This window comes from Nomascus leucogenys, chromosome 10, assembly GCF_006542625.1.
Source record: "Nomascus leucogenys isolate Asia chromosome 10, Asia_NLE_v1, whole genome shotgun sequence".
Taxonomy (NCBI): domain Eukaryota; kingdom Metazoa; phylum Chordata; class Mammalia; order Primates; family Hylobatidae; genus Nomascus; species Nomascus leucogenys.
Window position 1 is genome coordinate 43727584 of NC_044390.1, and position 24794 is coordinate 43752377.

General features: G+C 47.7%; 1 protein-coding gene and 1 non-coding gene across 2 annotated transcripts in view; both read right to left on the minus strand.

The window, feature by feature from the left end:
• TRNAT-AGU lies at positions 1-74 on the minus strand. Its single transcript has one exon. It is a non-coding gene; the product is annotated as a tRNA-Thr (tRNA).
• A 1255-nt stretch (positions 75-1329) lies between these two features.
• The window catches only part of WDR88 (WD repeat domain 88), a 46904-nt gene continuing 23439 nt past the window's right edge, over positions 1330-24794 (minus strand). Inside the window, exons 7-11 of the mRNA XM_030820242.1 lie at positions 20772-20959; positions 16962-17044; positions 13520-13588; positions 4969-5061; positions 1330-1735 (exon numbers count right to left, since the gene is read on the minus strand). Coding sequence (XP_030676102.1) covers positions 1559-1735; positions 4969-5061; positions 13520-13588; positions 16962-17044; positions 20772-20959 — 610 coding nt within the window. The 3' untranslated portion in view covers positions 1330-1558. The remainder of the gene's footprint in view (positions 1736-4968; positions 5062-13519; positions 13589-16961; positions 17045-20771; positions 20960-24794) is intronic.

Genomic DNA, 24794 nt, shown 5'->3' on the forward strand with positions numbered 1-24794 from the left:
AGGCACCGCTGGGATTCGAACCCAGGATCTCCTGTTTACTAGACAGGCGCTTTAACCAACTAAGCCACGGCGCCACCTGTATTGGCATGTTTTGAAATGATCCTTCGTTACTATTTCTCATACGGGTCGCGCGCATGCGCACAAGCTCTGTCTGTTGCGGCGCACGCGTAGTGTAGCTCCCGAGTCACACAAGCAGCTGAGACCGGAAGCTCGGGCTGCACGGAGTGGGCGGAGCCTGAGAAGGCGAGGCTTCCTGGTCAAGATAATGTCTCTTCCAACGTGGAGCCAGGACGCTCCGCCTTTGGGGAACGCTCGCGCAGGGCTTGGGCCTCAGGGCAGTGTGGTCGAGCCCCTACCCACTCCAGAGAACCCCTGGTCCCGCCAGCGCAGCCGGGCTGCTGGCTCCCCTGGCGTCCGGTCGAGGCGCACACCCGCCTCGGTCCTATTGTGACCTCGGTGAGCTTCGGACCATTCTGCCCCGCGACCTCAGCCTGAGAAGGCCGGGGCCCTGCCTGCTCCCGGGACTATAACTTCATTTGAGTCGCTACTTCCGGGGATCCTGAGCTGGGGGAAAGTCGAGGGGTCCGGAAGGCTCAGGAGGGATCATGGACTTAGGGCTTCCCAGGCTGCTGGCGTGGGGCACCAACACCTTACATGGAGGGGTTTCTGCTGCCAGAGTAGGCAAGGCCCTCCCCTCCCTGGTTTCTCACTGACCCCTTCTGGGTGTCCTCACGCAACTACACCAGCCACTGGTCTCCGCACTTTCCAGAGGGCCTGTGGGCAACTACGAAGCCGAACACTGCCAGCCCATCCACCTGGCATCCCTGCAGCATGCACAGAAAGGTTCACCCAGCATGGTGTGCAATAGGAACCTAAGCTCCTATCTCAGCCTATTTCTGGATTGATGCACGCTGTGCAAAATGCCGTGGCAACAGGAAGAGGGCTGCACATAGGCAAGGGGTTCTGGAAATTAAGACGTCTAGAGGAGAAAGCATGAGACATCCCGTGATGGCAATGCCACTGCCACCCCCTTGCCTAACCAAACCGTCCTCTGCTCCGGGCAAGTGGCCATCTGGGAGCATTAGCCAGGGAGGCACCCATTGTGTCTTGCCATCACGTCCACAGAGGGGGCCCCACACCTTGTCATATTCATTTGACAAACTCTCCAGAACTGCTGGTGCCAGCCCCCACAGGTCACCTTACAGGGCAACTCCAGACTCCACAATGTGAATCTAATATGTGTTCCAAGAATCAAACAGGATGAGCACCAAGACGTAAAGCTTAGAAATAGCAAGACTGCTTTTCAAATGCACATGCACACTTGTTTTCCAAAGGAATTAGATTTATTCTGCATGAAAACGGAAAGTAAAGTGTTCACTCCCCAAGCTGAGAGCTGAGGAAGTGGCACTGTGCTGAGAGTCCAGCCAGGGCTTGGGTCCTGCCCCAGTCTGACAGGCCTGCTGAGCCTGGGAGGGGCCCAAGAGAAAGCCCCTGCAAAGCCCCGAAACCTACATGCTAGGTAGCCTGTGCTGGAGTCACTCAAAGGAGCCTGTGGCTGTCAGTCATCCTTGCTTCCCCTTGGCGGCGGCGAGTTATCCCTTTCCGATGATGATGATGACGATGAAGTATCTGCTGGCAAGCCCCTTGTATCTATCCGGCAGAACACGCATTGGGTGAACATTTCAGAAGAAGTGTCACTCTTGAAGATGGAGAAAGGCCTGTCACATCTTTCACACTGACATGGGATATTTTAAAAGAGCAGAAAGGAGGTGCTGGTCAGAGGGGATCCAGGCATGCCGTTAGAATTCTCCCAGCTACCTTGAGCTGGGGCAAGGCAAGGGTTCCCCTCTCTGGAATCTCTTTTTGGTTTGTTTGTTTTTTTTATTTTGTTTTTGTTTTTGAGACAGAGTCTCACTCTGTTGCCCAGGCTGGAGTGCAGTGGCACCATCTAGGCTCACTGCAACCTCCGCCTCCCAGGTTCAAGCAATTCTCCTGCCTCAGCCACCTGAGTAGCTGGGATTGCAGGTATGCACCACCACATCCTGCTAATTTTTGTATTTTTAGTAGAGATGGGGTTTCTCCATGTTGGCCAGGCTGGTCTTGAACTCCTGGCCTCAAGTGATCCACCCACCTTGGCAGCCCAAAGTGCTGGGATTACAGGCGTGAGCCACTGGGCACAGCCCCTCTCTGGAATCTCTAACCCTACAAAGGTGGAAATTGCAGAGAGAATGAGCACAGGCTGCTTCCCCACCAATGGCTAAGCAGGTCCTGCCAGCTCATGTCTCCTGCCATGGGGGTCCTGAGGACATGCGTGGCAAGCCCCTTGACAGTTGGGAGGATGAGGGTGGGTGTCCAGCCCCATCCATTATTCTGTGTAGAGTAAAATTGTGGGACTGAGAGGAGACTCCCTGACATCCTGAGAACACCCAACTTTTACAGAAGCATGAGACGCAAGTAGGCAAGATTTCTGAACAAAGCAGGGGTGTGAAGTAGATTGATGTAGGTGCTAGGTGCCCTCCTGCGTCCCTGAGCCTGTTTCTGGCCAAAGCTCACAGCGAACACTGAAAACAAATGGCACAGCTCACCCATCACGTCTGCTTCCCACTAACAAGCAAGAGTGCCATGGGATGGGGTCTCCCAGGCCATAGGCAGAGGCCCCTCAGGGGTTCCCGCCATGCATGGTCCCCTGGAGAAGAGCCTGCAAGGTGGCATGCCCCTGCCCTGGCTGTCCCAGCCCCTGGGCTTTGCTGTTCTGCCCGCTCCAGGACACTGAGGTCTGCTGGAAAGGGGGTTAAACCCCACCTGGGGCAGGCCTCGGGGGAGCCTGGCCTCTGAGGCTTCTCATGTTGATTGATTCAGAGCAAGTCAAATGCAGCAGGCTCATCCTTGCTTCAGCTTCAGGTAGGCCTCTTTCTTTTCCTTTTTTGCAAGAAATAAATTAGATCCCAGTTTGGGTGCGGATAGCTTGCACCTGTAGTCCCAGCACTTTGGGAGGCTGAGGTGGGCGGATCACTTGAGCTCAGGAGTTCGAGACCAACCTGGCCAACATGGTGAAACCCCGTCTCTAATAAAAACACAAAACAATTAGCCAGCATAGTGGTGGGTACCTGTAGTCTCAGCTACTTGGGAGGCTGAGGCAGGAGAATCGCTTGAACCTGGCAGGCAGAGGTTGCAGTGAGACGAGATAGCGCCATTGCACTCCAGCCTGGGTGACAGAGTGAGACTCCATCTCAAAAAAGAAATAAAGAAAAAGAAAAACGAAATTTGAGCCTTCACCTACCTTATCCTACATTCCTACATCCCACGGTCCAACCCCAGAACAGTAGGGCTCACAGAGGAGGCGGCTCCCAGGCCTTGCCCTAGGTGGCCGCTGAAAAACAAGGGCCATCGGCCGGGCGCGGTGGCTCACGCTTGCAATCCCAGCACTTTGGGAGGCCGAGGCGGGCGGATCACGAGGTCAGGAGATCAAGACTACGGTGAAACCCCGTCTCTACTAAAAATACAAAAAATTAGCCGGGCGTGGTGGCGGGCGCCTGTAGTCCCAGCTACTCGGAGAGGCTGAGGCGGGAGAATGGCGTGAACCCGGGAGGCGGAGCTTGCAGTGAGCCGAGACTGCGCCACTGCACTCCAGCCTGGGCCAGAGAGCGAGACTCCGTATCAAAAAAAAAAAAAAAAAAAAAAAAAGGGCCATCACTGCTCTGTAGCAAGTCAGCTTTCACAGTTTAAGGGCCAACACCGCCACAGGGACGAGGTCCATGTGAGTCCCACCCCTCACACTCCTGCCTTGCAGTGCGGCTCCCAAATTAGCCATTCCCAGAAGCAGTGGCTCCCAGCCGAACCTTCTGAGAGGAGGCCAAGTCTAGGTGGCTCCAGGATTCCCAGGGAAGGACTTAAAGGGGCCCAGCCCGCACTCCAAGGCAGCAGCCAGGTGCGTGCACAGAGGGGCTCAGCGGGGAGTTGCCTCCTCTGCCCAGGAACGGCCTCTGTGGCCAGCCCCAGCTGTGCCTGGTGAAGCAGAAAATATGCCGGCCCCACCACCAAGTTCTTGCACTACTAGAGAAACGCGGGCACCTAAGCCTTTTGCATGGGAAGTCGGACACTGGGGACCTGCCCAGGGTACGAGGCTCACGCAGTGCCCAGCTGTGTACCTGGCCATTCCTCTACTGACCAGTGCTCCTGCAGGCCTCATCCCCTCCAAGCCCCCTCACTCCACCCCTCCGACACACCAGGCTGGCTCCTGCCTCTCAGGCTCTGCATTGGCTGTTCTCTATGCTGGGAAGTTCTTTCTGCTCTCTTTTTTTTTTTTTTTTTTTTTTTTTTTTTTTTGAGACAGAGTCTCGCTCTATCACCCAGGCTAGAGTGCAGTGGTGCAATCTCAACTCACTGCAACTTCCATCTCCCAGGTTCAAGGGATTCTCCTGCCTTAGCCTCTCAAGTAGCTGGTACTACAGGTGTGCACCACCAAGCTTGGCTAATTTTTTTGTATTTGTAGTAGAGACGGGACTTAACAAGGCTGGTCTCGAACTCCTGACCTCAGGTGATCTGCCTGCTTCGGCCTCCCAAAATGTTGGGATTACAGGCGTGAGCCACTGCATCCAGCTGGAAGTTCTTTCCTCTAAATATCTGCACAGCTCACCCCCTCACCACCTTCAAGTCGACACAGCAGTCACCTCTCAATGAGACCTATCCTGACCACCCTTTAAAATCTTGCAACCTCCAGCACTCCTATTCCCATTTCCTATGTATTTTTCTGTCAATTACTTATCACCATGTGACTTACTACACATTTTTCTTGTGTCTTTCCTCTTTGTTTCCTCTCTTAGAATTTAAGTTCCCCTGGGGCAAAAATGTCGGTCTGTTTGTTCACGGTTGCATCTCCAGGTGCCCAAAGTTCATTCAAATGATAAATTAATTTATAGAGGGAACTAATGAAAGCCTTCACTGGGCTTAATTTTACCCAATACCAACCTGTTTCAACTTTAAGCCCATGGCCTTTTTGTACTTGATTACCAAAGGAATTTGATCAATTTCTTCAATATTCCACAGTCTCATGGTCCTATCCTAAAACAAATAGCAAACCAGCGGTCACAAAACAGGCTGTGGTACATCCATACAAAGGAATATCATTCAACAATCAAAAGACATGGGCTGTCAAGGCACAAAAAGAGGAAACTTCCATGCACATTGTTATGCCATAGAAGCCAACCTGAAGAGGCTACAGAGTATAATTCCAACCACATGACATTCTGGAAAAGGCAAAACTAAAGAATCATTGCCCAGGATTATAGGGAAGAGGAGGAGGGATGAATAGTAAAACTATTCTATATGGCCAGGCATAGTGGCTCATACCTGTAATCCCACCACTTTGAGAGGCCAAGGTGGGTGAGGTCAGGAGTTCAAGACCAGCCTGACCAATATGGTGAAACCCCATCTCTACTAAAAATACAAAAATAGCTGGGCGCAGTGGCGTGCACCTGTAGTCGCAGCTACTTGGGAGGCTGAGGCAGGAGAATCACTTGAACCCAGGAGGTGGAGGTTGCAGTGAGCCAAGATTGCACCACTGCACTCAAGCCTGGGCGACAAAGCGAGACTCTCAAAACAAACAAACAAACAAAACTATTCTATATGACACTGTATTGGTGGATATATGATATGCATTTGGCAAAACTATACAACACAAAGCATGAAACTATGTAAACCGCTGGGCGCGGTGGCTCACGCTTGTAATCCCAGCACTTTGGGAGGCCGAGGCGGGCGGATCACGAGGTCAGGAGATGGAGACCACGGTGAAACCCCGTCTCTACTAAAAATACAAAAAAAAATTAGCCGGGCGTGGTGGCGGGCGCCTGTAGTCCCAGCTACTCGGAGAGGCTGAGGCAGGAGAATGGCGTGAACCCGGGAGGCGGAGCTTGCAGTGAGCCGAGATTGCGCCACTGCACTCCAGCCTGGGCGACAGAGCGAGACTCCGTCTCAAAAAAAAAAAAAAAAGAAAACTATGTAAACCACGGACTTCAGTTAATAATAGTTCCCGAAAGGAATGCAGTCCTGTTGATACCTAGATTTTAGCCCAGTGAGAGCTTATCAGACTTCTATCTTACAGAACTGTAAGATATTAAATTTATGTTGTTTAATGTTTAAACAGTACAGTCTGGTAACTTATTATAGCAGCAATAAAAAATGAGTATGTTAATTTCTTGATTCAGCAGTTGCAAGTAAATATCCTGTGGGAGAACAAAGGGGACATTTTTGTAACAGATGTGTTGACTTCATGCTGCGTAGAGCTGTCAGATCTTACCAATAAGCATACTTCCTACAGTATAGCAAGTGGTTTGCCAAATCATGGCAACAAAAAATGTCCTCCCAGCTCTTAGATCTGTAATTCAAAAGTTAGTTTCAAGCTGGGCATGGTGGTTCACACCTGTAATCCCAGCACTTTGAGAGGCATATGCCAGAGGATGGCTTGAGCCCAGGAATTCAAGACCAGCCTGGTCAATATAGCGAGACCTTGTGTCTGCAGAATAAAAAAAAAAAATTCTGTTAGGCAGGGCATGGCTCACGCCTGTAATCCCAGTACTTTGGGAGGCCGAGGCAGGCGGATCACCTGAGGTCGGGAGTTTGAGACCAGCCTGGCCAAGATGGCAAAACCCTGTCTCTACTAAAAATACAAAAATTAGTCAGGCATGGTGCTGCATGCCCATAATCCCAGCTACTCGGGAGGCTGAGGCAGGAGAATCGCTTGAACCTGGGAGACAGAGGTTGCAGTAAGCCGAGATCGCACCATTGCACTCCAGCCTGGGTGACAGAGTGAGACTCTGTCTCAAAAAAATAATAATAATTTTTTTAAATTAGCTAGGTGTGGTGGTGCACACCTGTAGTGGGTTTGGGGCCACTTTTCACCTTCCTCAAAATATACAGAAGCATTTAATGAGATTTTTTCTTTTTCTTTTTTTTTTTTTTTTAAGACAGGGTCTTACTCTATCACCCAGGCCGGAGTGCAGTGGCATGCTCTCAGCTCACTACAACCTCCGCCTCCCAGGCTCCAGTGATTCTCCTGCCTTGGCTTCCTGAATAGCTGGGACTACAGGCATGCACCACCATAGCCCACTAATATTTTGCATTTTTAGTAGAGATGGGGTTTTGGCATGTTGCCCAGGCTGGTCTCAAACTTGTGAGCTCAGGCAATCTGCCCATCTCAGCCTCCCAAATTGCTGGTATTACAGGCATGAGCCACCGTGCCCAGCCAAGATTTTCAATTAGAGAAATGGAAAGAGATATCTTCCTTAAACATGTGCCTGCAAGATGGCTATTATCATTTCTCACCATAGAAAAGATGTCAAAATGGGCCAGGCACAGTGGCTCATGCCTGTAATCCCAGCACATTGGGAGGCCAACACGGTCGAATCACTTAAGGCCAGGAGTTTGAGACCAGCCTGGGCAACATGGCAAAACCCCGCCTCCACTAAAAATACAAAAAATTAGCCAGGCATGATCACGGGCACCTGTAATCCCAGCTACTCAGGAGGCTAAGGTGGGAGGATCGCCTGAGCCCAGGAGGTTGAGGCTGCAGTGAGCTGAGATCATGCCACTGCACTCCAGCCTGGGCAATATAGCAAGACCCTGTCTTTTTAAAACATAAATAAATGGGCCGGACGCAGTGGCTCACGCCTGTAATCCCAGCACTTTGGGAGGCCAAGGTGGGTGGATCACCTGAGGTCGAGAGTTCGAGACCAGCCTGACCAACATGGAGAAACCCCGTCTGTACTAAAAATACAAAATTAGCCGGGCGTGGTGGCGCATGCCTGTAATCCCAGCTACTTGGGAGGCTGAGGCAGGAAAATTGCTTGAACCTGGGAGGCGGAGGTTGCGGTGAGCCAAGATTTCACCATTGCACTCCAGCCTGGGCAGCAAGAGAGAAACTCCATCTCAAAAATAAAATAAAATAAATAAATAATGCACATTTTAGATAGACATAGCCTATACCGTGAATTTATAATGCAAAGGACTTCATTGACAAATACCTGGTCTTTCAAAGCAAGCTTAATAGATTTAGTACATTGAACATTTTTGGAGTGCTGGGAAATAAAGCCTACAAATCAAAAAACCTGTTGTTGCCAGTAAGTAAAATCTTTTTTATTTTTGAGACTGGGTCTCACTCTGTCACCATCAGTCAGGCACAAGGGTTCCAGTTGCTCCATATCCTTTGCCAACATTCATTATTTTCTGAGTTTTTTTATTATAGACCTCCTAATAGATGTGAAGTGATACCTCACTGTGCTTTTGATTTGCATTTCCCTAATGACTAATGATGTTGAGCATCTTGTCATATGTTTCTTGTCCATTTGTATATCTTCTTTGGAGAAATGCCTGTTTGAGTCTTTTGCCCATCCTTGAATTGGGTTGTTTTTTGTTGTTGAGTTTTTGAAGTTCTTTATGTATTCTGCATATTAATCCCTTATCAGATACATGATGTGCAACTATTTTCTCCCATTCTCTAAGTTGTCTTTTTGCTTTCTTGATAGTATCCTTTGATGCACAAAAGTTCTTAATTTCAACGAAGTTTAGTTTGTTTTTGCTCTCATTGCCTATATTTTTGTTGTCATATCCATGAAATCACTGCCAAAGTCAATATCATGAAGATTTTCTCCACTGTTTTCTTCTAAGGGTTTTATAGTTTAGCTCTCAAGTTAAGGTGTTCAATCCTGAGTTAATTTTTCTATACGGTATTAGGTAAGGTGCAATTTCATTCTTTTGCATGTAAATTTCCAATTTTCCTAGCACCATTTGTTGAAAAGACTGCCCTTTCTCCATTGAATGGTCTCGGCACCCTTGTCAAAAATCCCTCATTTCTGGGCTTTCTATTCTAAGCCATCTGTCTATATGTCTGTCCCTATGCCAGAACCACACTGTTTTAATTACTGTAGACTTGTAGTAACTTCAAAGTCAGAAAGTGTGAGTCCTGTGAGTCCTCCAATTTTCTTCTTCTCCTTCTCCCTCTTATTCTTCTCCTTCCTCTTCTCCTTCTCCTTCTTCAAGATTGTTTTGGCTATTCAGGGCCCCTTGCAATTTCATATGAAAATGCTGTTGGAATTTTGATAGGGATTATGCAGAACCTGTAGATTACTTTGAGTAGTACTGACATCTTAATGATGAGTCTTCCTATCCATGAATATAGGATGTCTTTCCATTCATTCTTCTTTAATTTCTTTCAGCAATACTTTATAGTATTTATTGTGCCAGTCTTTCACCAACTTTGTTAGATTTATTCGTAAGTATTGTTTTAGATGCCATTATAAATGGAATCGCTCTTCCTTTTCAGATTGTTCATTGCTGGTGTATAGAAACACAACTGCTTTTTTGTGTGTTGATTTTGTACCCTGAAACTTCGTTGAATTCATGTATTAGCTTCAGTAGCTTTCTTGTGAATTCTTTGGGATTTTCTATATTTATGATCATGCCACCTATGAATAGAAATAATTTTGGGGGCCAGGCATGGTGGCTCATGCCTGTAATCCCAGCACTTTGGGAGGCTGAGGTGGGCGGATCACGGTGTCAGGAGTTCAAGACCACCCTTGCCAACATGGTGAAACCCCCATCTCTACTAAAAATGCAAAAATTAGCCGAGCATGGTGGCACATGCCTGTAATCCCAGCTACTCGGGAGGCTGAAGCAGGAGAATTGCTTGAACCAAGAAGATGGAGGTTGCAGTGAGCCAAGATCACACCACTGCACACCAGCCTGGGTGACAGAGCAAGACTCCATCTCAAAAAAAAAAAAATCATTTTGCCTGGGCATGGTGGCTTACACCTGTAATCCCAGCACTTTGAGAGGCCAAGGTGGGAAGATCACTTGAAGTCAGGAGTTCAAGGCCAGCCTGGACAACAAGGTGAAATCCCGTTTCTACCGGGAGAATTGCTTGAACCCAGGAGATTGAGGTTGCAGTGAGCCAAGATTGTGCCACTGAACTCTAGCCTGGGTGACAGAATGAGACCCTGGAAAGAAAGAAAGAGAGAAAGTGAGAGGAGAGGAGAGGAGAAAAGAGGAAAGGAAAGGAAAGAGGGAGGGAAGGCAGGAAGGAAGGATTGAAGGAAGGAAGAAAGAAAGGACAGACAGGAAGAAAGGAAGGAAGGAAGGAAGGAAGGAAGGGAAGAGAATTTTACCTCTTCGTTTTCAATTTGGATGCCTTTTATTTCTTTTTCTTGTCTGATAGCTCCAGCTAGCACTTCCAGTACAATATTGAATAGTAGCAATGAAAGTAGGCATCCTTGTCCTGATCCTGATCTTAGGGAAGAAAAATTTTAGTCTTTTACCACTGAGAATCATGTTAGCTGCAGATTTTTTTCTAAACACTCTTTATCATGTTGAGGAATTATCCCTTTATTCCTAGCTTTCTGAGTTTTTTTATTATTATCATGAAAGGGTTTTGCAAATTTTCAAATGCCTTTTCTGTGTCAGTTGAAATGATCATATTGGGTTTTTTTCCCTTTGTTCTATTAATGTGATATATTCATTGATTTTATGTTGAGCCACCCTGTATCCCTGGGATAAATCCCACTTGGTCATGGTAAATAATCCTTTTAATGTACTGCTGGATTTTATTTGCCAATATTATGTTGAGCATATTTGCATCTATATTAATAGGATATATTGGTCTGTAATTTTCTTTTATTGTGATGTTTGTTCTTGGCTTTGGTATCCAACTAGTGCTGGCCTCATAGAAAGAAGTCACTGCTTTATATTAAATATAAGTAATATGTGTATTTAATCAGTCCTATTTTATTTATGTTCTCTTTTTTAAACAGTCTTACCTCTATATATCCTAAGAATATATAATATAACCTACAAAATTTATTTATTTATTTATTTATTTATTTATTTATTTATTTATTGGAGACAGGGTCTAGCTCTGTCACCCTGGATACAGTGTAGTGGCATGATTGTGGCTCACTGCAGCCTCCGCCTCCCATGCTCAAACCATCCTCCCATCTCAGCCTCCTGAGTACCTGGAACTACAGGTGTGCACCACCACTCCTAGCTAATTTTTTGTATTTCAGGTAGAGACAGGGTTTCACCATGTTGCCCAAGCTGGTCCCAAACCCCCGGGCTCGAGCGAACCTCCCACCTCTGCCTCCCAAAGTGCTAGGATTACAGGCATGAGCCACTGTGCCTAGCCAAAAGTGTAAATATTCAATAATTTTTTTTTTTTAAAGAGACAGGGTCTCACTCTGTCACCCAGGCTGGAGTATAATGGCATGATCACAGCTCACTGCAGCCTCGACCTCCTAAGCTCAAGCATTCCTCCCATCTCAGCCTCCCAAGTAGCTGGACCTGGAGTAACTGAGACTATAGGCTCATATTACTATGCTTGGCTAATTTTTTGTAGAGACAGGGTTTCGCCACGTTGCCTAAGCTGGTCTCAAACTCCTGAGCTCAAGCTGTCTGCCTGCCTTGGCCTCCCAAAGTGCTGCAATTACAGACGTGAGTGGCTACCACACCCAACTCTTTTTTTTTTTGAGACCACAACCAGTCTCACTGTTTGGCCCAGGCTGGAGTGCAGTGATGCCATCACGACTCACTGCAGCCTCGACCTCCCAGGCTCAAGTCATCCTCCCACCTCAGCCTCCCAAGTAGCTGGACCTGGAGTGGCTGGGACTACAGCCATACACCACCACACTCGGTTAATTTTTTAAAGATTTTTTGTAGAGATAGCGTCTCACTATGTTGCCAGGGCTGGTCTCCAACTCCTGGACTTAAGCGATCCTCCCACCTTAACCTCCCAAAGTGCTGGGATTACAGGCATAAGCCACCATGTTCAGCCAAGATTTTTTTTAAAGTAACACTAAAGTACTGTATCAAAGAATAGAAAGAAACATTATAAAATTATTTTTTTATTTTTGAGACAGAGTTTCGCTCTTGTCACCCAGGCTGGAGGGCAATGGCATGACTCATGATCTCGGCTCACTGCAACCTCCACCTCCTGGGTTCAAGCGATTCTCCTGCCTCAGCCTCCCGAGTAGCTGGGATTATAGGCGCCTACCACCACCCCTGGCTAATTTTTGTATTTTTAGTAAAGACGGGGCTTCACCACGTCGGCCAGGCTGGTCTCAAACTCCTGACCTCAGGTGATCCACCCACCTCAGCCTCCCAAAGTGCTGGGATTACAGGCGTGAGCCACCTCACCCGGCCAATATTTTTCTATTTTTCTCAAACATATTTGTTTAATTTGCCCTACTGTTAATCACTACTAATTGTCACTGTTCACTAGTCCTGTTGTTTTGCTTAAATAATAACATTCATGGAACAGAAAAGTAAAAAATATAATGTATAATTTCAAGTAAACCTTTACTTATTTTTATATTAAAGTAGTAACATATAGGCATATAATCTTTTGCTATATATTGTATTCTTATGGGTTTTTGTTTTTTTTTTCTGATATGTCTGTATTCCAAGTTGGCTCTCTAAAAAGTTGGTCATGCTAGGCAGTGCCTCTCCCACAGTCTCCTGGATCTAGAAACCTCTAGCCTAGAACATGACATGCTCGAATAAAGGGGTCCCCGACCCCCCAGTCTGTGGCCTGTTAGGAAATGGGCCACACAGCAGGCGGTGAGCAGGGAGTGAAGCTTCATCTGTATATATAGCCGCTCCCTGTCACTAGCTTTACCACCTGAGCTCCACCTCCTGTCAGATCAGTGGCCACATTAGATTCTCACAGGAGCATGAAGCCTATTGTGGCACATGCAAGGGATCTAGGCTGTGTGCTCCTTATGAGAATCTAATTCCTGATAATCTGTCACTGTCTCCCATCACCCCCAGATGGGACCATGTAGTTGCAGGAAAACAAGCTCAGGGCTCCCACTGATTCTACATAATGGTGGGTTGTATAATTATTTCATAACATATTACAATGTAATGATAATAGAAATAAAGGGCACAATAAAGGTAATGCCCTTGCACCATCCCAAAACCATCACCACCCCCCATCCACGGAATAATTGTCTTCCACAAAACTGGTCCCTGGTGCCAAAAAGGTTGGGGGCTGCTGCTCTAATATAGGTGGAGGGCAGAGTAAGTCCCCACTTCTGGGGCTCACACCTGCAGGACAGCTCTTGGGACATCCTGGGCTGGCTGTTATGTGCCAGTGGAATGGGAATCTCAAGATGCAGTGCTGCAGGAAGGGGAGACCCCCCTGGACCTTGGGTGGTCTCCAAGGCTTATCCATGAGCTGATGCTTTCCCTTCAAGTCCCCCATTGGCTCCATTGCTCACCGATCCAGCCAGACTCTTTTTCCAACAAAGTTCAAATGTCAACGGTGCAGACACAGAAATACCTGGAAACTCCAAACTCATCGCGTTTGCGCATGGAAGGACATGCTGTCCATATTCCCAGGCAGCTCCACGAACATGACGGCCCGGTCAGGTACAGCTCACCGAACCCACCCAGGAATTTTATACTTGGCAATAACTCTTCCGCTATCACCAATTCTGGCGAATGTGACCGATATTGTAAGCCTGGCCACTTTTACCTTGGAAGCAGACAGGATCCATTTCTTGTTGTTGCTAATGGCGACATCCATCACCCAGTCATTATGGCCCTGAAGAAATATCAAATTTTAATGAAAACCTGGAGAAAATAATTTTGAAAGAACAACAAAAACAAGCTGAGTGTAGTGGCTCACACCTGTAACCTGCCCTTTGGGAAGCCGAGGCGGGAGGGTCACCTGAGCCCAGGAGGTGGAAGCTGCAGTGAGCCATGATTGCACCACTGCACTTCAGCCTGGGCAACAGAGTAAGACTGTCTCAAAAAAACAAAAAAAAAAAAAAAAAAGGAAAGAGCAGAGCAGCTCATTGTACTTCCTTGGTTTCATCAACAACATTTAGGGTGGAATACAAAGTGTAAAGACGTGTGATATACGTACATTCTATGTTTTTTTGTTGTTGTTTTCTGGGGTTTGTTTGTTTCTTTGTTTTGAGACAGAGTTTTGCTCTTGTCGCCCAGGCTGGAGTGCAATGGCGCAATCTCCACTCACTGCAACCTTCACCTCCTGGTTCAAGCAATTCTCCAGCCTCAGCCTGCCAAGTAGCTGGGATTACAGGCACCCATCACCATGCCCAGCTAATTTTTTTTTTTTTTTTTTTTTTTTGAGATGGAGTCTCGCTCTGTCACCCAGGCTGGAGTGCAGTGGTGCGATCTCGGCTCACTGCAAGCTCCGCCTCCCAACTTCACGCCATTCTCCTGCCTCAGCCTCCAGAGTAGCTGGGACTACAGGCGCCCGCCACCACACCCGGCTAATTTTTTGTATTTTTAGTAGAGACGGGGTTTCACCATGTTAGCCAGGATGGTCTCGATCTCCTGACCTCGTGATCCGCCTGCCTCGGCCTCCCAAAATGCTGGGATTACAGGCGTGAGTCATCGCACCCCAACTAATGTTTGTATTTTTAGTAGAGATGGAGTTTCACCATGTTGGCCAGGCTAGTCTCGAACTCCTGACCTCAAGTGATACCCCCACCTCAGCCTCACAAAGTGCTGGGATTACAGGCATGAGCCACTGCGCCCTACCCATTCTATATTTATTTATTTAGTTATTTTTATTTTGACACAGGGTCTTACTCTGTCCCCCAGGCTGGAGTGTAGCAGCTCAATCATAGCTCACCGCAGCCTCAACCTCCGGGGCTCAAGTGATTCTCCTGCCTCAGCCTCCCGAGTAGCTGGGACTACAAATGTGTGTGCCACTGTGTATGGTTTTTTAAAGGTGTTTAGCAGGATTGGGGGAGAAATATTATATTCCCAGCTGGTCTCAGGTTTTCATTTGCATTCTTTGTTCTAGGAAATACCCCTCAGAGGCCCTGTAAGTGAGGGGGCTTTTCGCTTCCAATAACTGCAAACTTGATCCGCTGTGGCTTAAGCAGAGGAGGAGTGGGGTGTTTTCTTTGGGTAAATAGGAGCTCAGAGCAGGCCAGGCACGGTGCCCCACGCCTGTAATGCCAGCACTTTGGGAGGCCGAGGCGGACAGATCATGAGGTCAGGAGATCGAGACCAGCCTGGCTAACACGATGAAACCCCGTCTCTACTAAAAAATACAAAAAAAAAAAAAAATTAGCCAGGCGTGGTGGTGGGCACCTGTAATCCCAGCTACTCGGGAGGCTGAGGTAGGAGAATGGTGTGAACCCGGGAGGCGGAACTTGCAGTGAGCCGAGATCATGCCACTGCACTCCAGCCTGGATGACAGAGCGAGACTCCGTCTCAAAGAAAAAAAAAACAGCTCAGAGCAGATAGCTGCCATTGCTGCTTCAGACACTGAATGATGTCCGGGCTTTATGCCAGCATCTCTGTCCTTCTTTGGCCTTCCCTGTACGGAAAGAGGCAGAAAGTGAGGCCATCGTGTGGTCAGAGAAAAAGGGATCAGAGAGAAGGTTAAACTGCTTAGTGTAATAAAAGGACAGGAATTTGGGGATGGGAGCACAGAGAGAGAGGAGAGAAGAGGAGAGAGAATAGAACAACCAGCTCTGTCACCCAGGCTGGAGTCCAGTGGTGCAATCTCAGCTCACTGCAGCCTCTGCCTCCCAGGTTCTAGAGATTCTTATGCCTCAGCCTCCCAAGTAGCTGGGACTACAGGTGGGCATCACCACACCTGGCTAATTTTTGTATTTTTGGTAGAGATGGTGTTTCACTACGTTGGCCAGGCTGGTCTCGAACTCCTGACCTCCAATGATCCTCCAGCCTCAGCCTCCCAAAATGCTGGGATTATAGGCATGAGCCACTAGGCCTAGATGACAGAGGGACTTTAAGCACAGAGAGGTTTAACATTCCATTTTAAGCCGCTTATTTGCTGTGAGTAAACTCGCTTTGTCTCCCCAAGTCCTAGGAGAAGACAGCTCAGATAGACCAGCCCCAGGGACCTGAATATGGGCTGCTCAAGGACACATGTCTACTTTGTGTCTCTGGGGACAGAAAGACCAAGAATCAGGGATGCACGCATTCACAGCCAAAGGTGACAGTGAGATCGTGAAACCAGGGAGTATGCAGAAATCCTGGGGTGCAGGGCCCCTTGGGGGAAAAGGGGCACAGCATGAGGCAATTGTGGGTTCTTGCTGTGTTGGATAACACATCCCCTTATCATAGAGCCACTCTGAGTTGGGGGTCCTCTCATTCTCTCATTTGTAGCCCAGAGCATTCAGTTGACATCCCCATTTTGGAGCCCCAAGCTTTCTGTGCATGCCTCACTATGGCATGCGTCCTTCTTCAAGGTAATTTCTGGTTTTTGTTTTGTTTTGTTTTGTTTTGTTAGAGACGGAGTCCCACTCTATTGCCCAGGCTGGAGTGCAGTGGTGCAATCTCGGCCCACTGCAACCTCCACCTCCCGGGTTCAAGCGATCCTCCCACCTCAGCCTCCCAAGTAGCTGGGACTACAGGTTCGCACCACCATGCCCAGCCGATTTTTGTATTTTTAGTAGAGATGGGGGTTTTACCATGTTGGCCAGGCTGGTCTCAAACTCCTGACCTCAGGTGATCTGCCCACCTCAGCCTCCCAAAGTACTGGGATTACAGGAGTGAGCCACAGTGCCCAGCCCTGCACAGTAACTTCTGCTGTTCTTGGACACTCCCACCTCAGGGTTTTTGCATCAGCTGTTCCATCTGCCTGGACTGCCCTTCTTCTTCAAGATCCCCACTTATGTAGTCCTTTCTGTTCTCAGCTCAAACACCTCCTTCTCCAGGAAGCTCTCCCTGCCCATGCAATGTGGATGGGTCCCCCGCATCTGTCCCCATCATGTCACCCTGTTGTGGTTTCTCCATTTCACTCCTCATAGTCGGTGGTGTGTTTGCTGGCTTCCTGTCTGTCCTTCATCAGCCCACGGAGGCATCAAGTCCTGTGTCACCCACGGCTGTGTCCCCAGCACCCAGCATTGAGCACAGGAAGGACTCAGGAGGGAAGTTCAGATCCTCAATCTCATGCTGGCCACATGTACCTTCAAAGAGAGTTTCCGGTAGCCTTCTGCTACATCCCAAATAGCCACAGTCCTATCAAACCCTCCAGAAATGAGAAAAGAGCCTGCAACAGAAAATGAAAGGGTGGAGATGGGGGTCAACTTTCCAAGCCAAGTGAGCCCAAAGCCAGCTAAAGATGCCTTGGCGAATCACCACCTCAGCTCACTCTGACAACACTGAAACCCCTTCCTGGAGTGGCTCCACGACCCCAAGCCAATTATAGTTGATTCTCATCATTTACGGTAGTTATGTTCTATGACAGGGGTCCACAATCCCTGGGCCACAGACTGGTACCAATCCGTGGCCTGTTGGGAATCGGGCCACCCAGCAGACAGTGAGCGGCGGGCAAGCGAGCCAAAGCTTTATCTGTATCTACAGCCACTCCCCATCGCTCGTATTACCACGCGAGCTCTGCCTCCTGTCAGATCAGCTGCAGCATTCGATTCTCACAGGAGCATGAACCCTATTGTGAACTGCGCATGTGAGGGATCTAGGCTGTGCACTCTTTATGAGAATCTAATGACTGATGATCTGTCACTGTCTCCCATCACCCCCAGATGGGACCGTCTATTTGCAGGAAAACAAGCTCAGGGCTCCCACTGATTCTACATGATGGTGACTTGTATAATTATTTCACTATATATTACAATGTAATAATAATAAAAATAAAGGGCACAATAAATGTAATACATTTGGATTATCCTGAAACCATCCCCCACACCTCCCATTTGTGGAAAAGTTGTCTTCCATGAAAACTGTCCCTGGCGCCAAAAAGGTTGGGGGCCTCTACAGTTTTTGCAGACACTGAATTAGTGAATACTGAACCATCGCTCCTAGGGGAAATACAGGGTCAGGTTCCTGCAAGCCTCTGGTCACATTCTCATCAGTTGATCAGTACATAACTTTGTTTTATGTGTGTTTCTGTTTAAAGACACCTTATTGCATATATACTGTTGATTTGTTTACATTGAACTCACAACCAGCAGCTATAACTCATGCCTGAATGGATGCATGCTTTTACCCCATCATAGCGCTCTTGCGCTTAGGAACGGCAAACAGCACTTCAGCACTGTGGTTAGGGATCATTTTATTTGTTATTTATTTATTTATTTATTTTTAGAGACAAGGTCTTGCTCTGTCACCCAGGCTAGAATGCAGTGATGCAATCAGCTCATAGCAGCTTCAAACTCCTGGTCTCAAGCAATCCTCCCACTTCAGTTACCAAGTAGCTGGGACTACAAGCAGGTGCCATCACACCTGGCTAAATTTTTTTTTTTTTGGTAGAGATGGGGTCTCACTATGTTGCCCAGGCTGATCTCAAACTCCTGGGCTCAAGCAATACTCCCACCTCAGCACCACCCCCAGCACTGAAATTAAAGCTGTGAGACACCACACACGGCCAAGGGAGCCATTTTACACAGCAAAATCACTAACAAAAAGCAAAAGAAAGCCCAGGTGTGGTGGCTCACGTCTGTAATCCCAGCACTTTGGGAGGCTGAGGCAGGCAGATCACATGAGGACAGGAGTTCAAGACCAGCCTGGCCAACATGGCGAAACCCCATCTCTACCAAAAATACAAAAATTAGCCAGGCATGGTAGTGCGCACCTGTAATCCAAGCTACTTGGAAGGCGGAGGCAGGAGAATCGCTTGAACCCAGGAGGCAGAGGTTGCAGTGAGCCAAGATTGCGCAATTGCGCTCCAGCCTGGGCAACAGAGGGAGCAAAACAAACAAACAAACAAACAAACAACAAAAAAAAAAACAAACGGTGGCACTAAATAGACCACAAAAAGGACATTTTACCACGTGGGAGGTGAAACAAGAAGGCAGAATGTTGCCTTGTCCAACCTCAGCTGGGAGGTGACTTAGATTTTTTGCTGCTCTTCACATCTGTGAGTGACCTTGAAAGTGCCATGAATGTTGACTTTAGGTTTACAAATAAATATCAGCAAGTAGGTGACTTCACAAATACAGAATCTGGAATAATAATGATTAACTGCATGTGATTCTTTTTTTTTTTTCTTTTTTTCTTTTTTTGAGACAGAGTCTCACTCTGTCACCCAGGCTAGAGTGTAGGAGCACAGTGGCACAATTTTGGCTCAACTGCATGTGATTCTGAACCCCATAAAGCCAAGGACAGAAGCTGGCAGGGCACCTCACGGTGGGACTTAGACAAGGGGTGCTGCTGAAGAGGGAAAGTTGCCCAGAAGCACCCTAGTGCTTCTCAAGCCAGGCCCCAGTGGCATGTGTGCCAGCTGAGGCCCCTAGACACACAGAGCAAGCCCCACTTCTCACCAGGATAGGGGAGCATACGTTTGGCTCCTGAGTGTCAAAAGCACCCACTTCCCTCCCTGGAGCTGGCTAGCCACAGTGGCTTCCTGTCACTGCCCCCATTCACCTCTATGTCTCTTTATCTGGCAATAGCTCCCAATTTCCTGTGGGGAAACACTCCTCGCCTACTGTTAGTCCCTCTGCATCAGGGGGTTCTGACCCCAACCCTAGCTCTGCAGGTGGGCAAGTCACCCAGACCTGGCCAATCAGAGGCTTTCATTGCCTCCTAAGTGATTCGTTAAGAGATGGACATGTGTCCCAAGCTGAGCCAATGGGAGTCTTCCCTGGGACTTATTCTGGCACCATCAGACAAGAGGGTCTCTTTCTCCAGGACTGGCAGGGGCCAGAACTAGGCTGAGCTGGACCACTAGAGGTCCTCTTTACCTCTTTTATTTTATATATAGATATAAAATATATATATCTATATAGATATAATTATATGTGTGTGTGTGTATGTATATATATATATATATATTTTTTTTTTTTTTTTTTTTTTTGAGACAGAGTCTCGCTCTGTCACCCAGGCTGGAGTGCAGTGCAGTGGTGCAATCTTGGCTCACTGTAGCCTCCGCCTCCCGGGTTCAAGCGATTCTCCTGCCTGAGGCTCCTGAGTAGCTGGGATTAGAGGCATCCACCACCACACCTGGCTAATTTTTGTATTTTTTAGTAGAGATGCGGTTTCACCATGTTGGCCAGGCTGATCTTGAACTCCTGACCTCAGGTGATCTGCCCACCTCAGCCTCCCAAAGAGCTGGGATTACAGGCGTGAGCCATTGTGCCCGGCCTTTTTTTTTTTTTTTTCTTTTTAGACACAGGATCTCACTCTGTTGCCCAGGCTGGAGTGCAGTAGCACAATCATAGCTCACTGCAGCCTCAAACTCCTGGGCTCAAGTGATCCTCCCACCTCAGCGTCTTGAAGAGCTGAGACTACAGGTGTGCACCACCACACCCAGCTAATTTTTTAATTTTTTTGTAGAGACAGGGTCTTGCTGTGTTGCCCAGGCTGGTCTTGAACTCCTGGCTTCAAGCAGTCCTCCCACCTCAGCCTCCCAAAGCATTGGGATTACAGGCATGAGCCACCGCGTCCGGCCATCTTTGCCTCCTTGGGGGTAAAGGCTGATAGAGAGGAAAGCTAGGTTGAGAGACAGAGTGGAAGAGTTGGGTTCCCAACAGCATTGACTCTCTTGTCCCATCCATGCCTGAAGTCAGACATGCTCTTGGACTTTTCCATTACAGGATTAATCAATTTCTTTGGTTGCGTAAGCCACACTGAGCTGAGTTTCTACCACTGTAAACTGGTACCTGTGGTCTTCCCTCTTGGCTTTTTGTTCTCGTGGGGAAGAATCCGCCCTCCCTGTCAGCATCATTGGAAATCGCCTCTCTGTCCATTCGAACAGAACATGGAGAACTCTGCCCAGCACTCCCACAGGAATGGAGGCCTTCTGTGTGTTAATTACTCACTGTCTCTGGCAAAGTGACAGGAACTGACAGAACCTTCGTGGCCCTGCATCAGAGTCACACAGGCTCCACGGTTTCGAAACTCCCCTGTGTGGACGTTCCATATTTTTAAGTTTTTATCCCAGGAGCTTGTACACAGGAAATGGCCACTGAAGGTAAAACAGCAGTTTGAGATTGCATTGGAATGTGCCCTGAAACACAGATGGTGGGGTGCACACATTAGCGCTTTGCTCCTGGAGGACCTGAAGACGTACCTAAAGCCAGGGGGTATCGTCTCCTGTGAGCTTATGGTCGGGGTGCACATACTAGCACTTTGCCCCAAGAGGACCTGAAGACATACCTAAGTGGGGGTCAGCATCTCCTGTGAGCTCATGTTCATCATGCCTTTGATCACTGCCTACCATGGTCCGGATGTGAATTGCTCAGACTGTCACGCTGTTCCAGCATTTCTCAACTGCACCAATTTTTAGAAAAACAATAATAGAGACAGTGTTTCGCTATGTTACCCAGGCTGCTCTCAAACTCCTAGGCTCCAGTGATCCACCTGCCTTGGCCTCCCAAAGTAGTGCTGGGATTACAGGCGTGAGCCACGGAACCCGGCCAACCACACCAAGGTGGACATTTTGAGCTGGGTCCCTCAGAGTTGTGGGGGCCGTCCTATGTTCTGTAGGAGGTGGAGCAGCATCCCTGGCCTCTCCTGGCTAGATGCCAGGAACCCCCACACCCAGTTCTGACAACAAAACACGTGTCCAGACATTGTCAAATGTCCACTGGGGCACAAATTGCCCTCATTTGAGAAGATTCTGCAGTATTCCCTTGGCGCTGGAGGGAAAAGCAGCTGGTGCCAGGAGTGATTGATTGACAGCCTTTGGGGCTTGGCGCTTACACAGAGGCTCTCTCTTGCTCCCCATCTTTGGGAGCAATCTCCCGACAATGTTAGGCGTGGTCTCCCCCTGTTCCACCCCTCTCTTACTTACTCCTCTGCTTCTCCACCCCAACTATTCACTCTCCCTTTTTCTCACTCCTATCCTCATTTGTCTTCAGTGCTATTCAGGTATATTTCAGTGTTGTATATTTAATTAATAAAATTTTTTATTCGGCTGGGTGCAGTGGCTCATGCATATAATCCCAGCACTTTGGGAGGCCTAGATGGAAAAATTGCTTGAGCCCAGGATTTTGACACCAGCCTGGGCAACATAGCAAGACCCCATCTCTACAAAAATACAAAAATTATCTGGGCATGGTGGCATGTGCCTGTAGTCCCAGCTACTCCAGAGGCTGAGGCAGGAGAATCACTTGAACCCGGGAGGTGGAGGTTGCAGTGAGCCAAGATTGTGCCATTGCACTCCAGCCTGGGCAACAGTGCAAGACTCTATCTCAGAAAAAAAAATGAAGTTATTCATTCTAATTTTTAAGCGTCTTCTTTTTCAGAAAAATAATAATAATAAAAAGCCTGTTTGTATTTTGCCACTTTTTGTTTGTAACCCTCAATGTCTTTTTCCTGTGATTCTCACCTCCTCTTGTAAGCACAGTTTTCTCTGAGTAGCCTGGATCACAAAATCAATCATTTGACCTGAAGAAAAGGTTGAGCAAAACAATTTTCTTTTTTTTCTTTTTTTTTTTTTTTTTTGAGACGGAGTCTTTCTCTGTCCCCCCAGGCTGGAGTGCAGTGGCGCGATCTCGGCTCACTGCAAGCTCCGCCTCCCGGGTTCACGTCATTCTCCTGCCTCAGCCTCCCGAGTACTGGGACTACAGGCCCGCCACACGCCGCTATTTTTGTATATTTATTTATTTATTTATTTTTTTATTTATTTATTTTTTGAGACGAGTCTGCTCTCTCCCAGGCTGGAGTGCAGGCGCGATCTCGGCTCACTGCAAGCTCCGCCTCCCGGGTTCACGCCATTCTCCTGCCTCAGCCTCCAGAGTAGCTGGGACTACAGGCACCCGCCACCACGCCCGGCTAATTTTTTGTATTTTTTTAGTAGAGACGGGGTTTCACCGTGTTAGCCAGGATGGTCTCGATCTCCTGACCTTGTGATCCGCCCGCCTCGGCCTCCCAAAGTGCTGGGATTACAGGCTTGAGCCACCGCGCCCGGCCTGAGCAAAACAATTTTCTAGAGCTCAGGTCAGAGTTTTGGAACCCATTTTGGTTCTTTGAAATGCACAAACTGAGCAAGGCCAAAGGAGAAGAAATGTCAACTTCACAGGGGCACCCAGGATAAACCTCACCAATTCCCAGTGCCTGGTGAGCTAAGAACCATGCCGGCATATCATGGAGGTTGACAGCAAGCTCTCCCAGAAGCCAGACACTGTCATTGAGGTTTAAACCAGAGGTATACCCAAAGGATTATAAATCATTCTACTATAAAGACACATGCACACATATGTTTATTGCAGCATTATTCACAATAGCAAAGACTTGGTATCAACCAAAATGCCCATCAATGATAGACTGGATAAAGAAAATGTGCTACATATACACCATGGAATACTATGCAGCCATGAGAAAGAATGAGATCATGTCCTTTGCAGGGACATCATTCTCAGCAAACTAACACAGGAACAGAAGACCAAACACCACACATTCCCATTCATAAGTGAGAGTTGAACAGTGAGAACACATGGACACAGAGAGGGTAACATCACACACTGAGGCCTGTCAGGGGTTGGGAGGCAAGTGGAGGGAGAGCATCAGGACAAATACCTAACGCATGCGGGGCTTAAAACCTAGATGGCGGATTGACAGATGCAGCAAACCACCATGGCACATGTGTACCTGTGTACCAAACCTGCACATTCTGCACATGTGTCCCGGAACTTAAAGTAAAAAAAAAAAGACATAGCAATTTCTAAATAAATAAATAAATAAACCAGAGGTATCTCTATGGACTCTCATTCCACATAAATCCCACTTCTCATAGAAGGCCATTTCACCTGTACAGAAGTTTGGGGAAAATGGCTATGCTGCACGTACAGTTCTGGACAAGATGGAGTCGACTTTAAAAGTGATTTTTTTAAATGGCTGAAATTTTACCAAACTTGGCAAAATATATAAACCTACAGATCCAAGAGTCTGAGTAAAACCCAACAGGATAAATCCAAATCTACACCCAGACACATAATTACACTTCTGAAAACTAAGGACAACAAAAATATCTTGAGAGCTGCAAGAGAGAAATGACTTTTTACCTATTGGAGAAAAACAATATGAATGACAGTGCAAATGAAAACCACAGTGTGGCCAGGCACAGTGGCTCATATCTGTAATCCCAGCACTTTGGGAGGCTGAGGTGGGCGGATCACAAGGTCAGGAGTTCGAGACCAGCCTGGCCAATATGGTGAAACCCTGTCTCTACTAAAAATACAAAAATTAGCCAGGCATGGTGGCAGGCGCCTGTAATCCCAGCTACTCAGGAGGCTGAAGCAGGAGAATCACTTGAACCCATGAGGTGGAGTTTGCAGTGAGCCGAGATTGCACCGAGCCGAGATTGCACCACTGCAAATGATATAGCTGGTCTTGCTAGAGGACTTAAAAAATTCATAATCTCGGTCGGGCTATATCATTTTCAGTTCTCAGTGCAAAATTAATAAGCAAGGTCCCCATTCCTGAAAAAGCTAAGCACAGTATTACCATATGATCCAACAATTCCACTCCTGGGTATACAGAGTAAAGAATTAAAAACAGGCCAGGTGCAGTGGCTCACGCCTGTCATCCCAGAACTTTGGGACGCCAAAGTGAGAGGATCACTTGAGCTCAGAAGTTCAGGACTAGCTTTGGAAACATAATGAGACTGTATCTACAAAAAAAAAAACCTTAAAAATTAGCCAGGCATGGTGGTGTGCACCTGTAGCCTCAGCTACTCAGGAAGCTGAGGCAAGAGGATCACTTGAGCCCAGGAGTCCAAGGCTCCAGCAAGCTGTGATCACGCCACTGCACTCCAGCCTGGGCAACAGAGCAAGAATCTGTCTCAAAAGAAGTAAAATAAAATGAAAAGAATTGAAAGCAGGAACTCAAAGTTACATGTA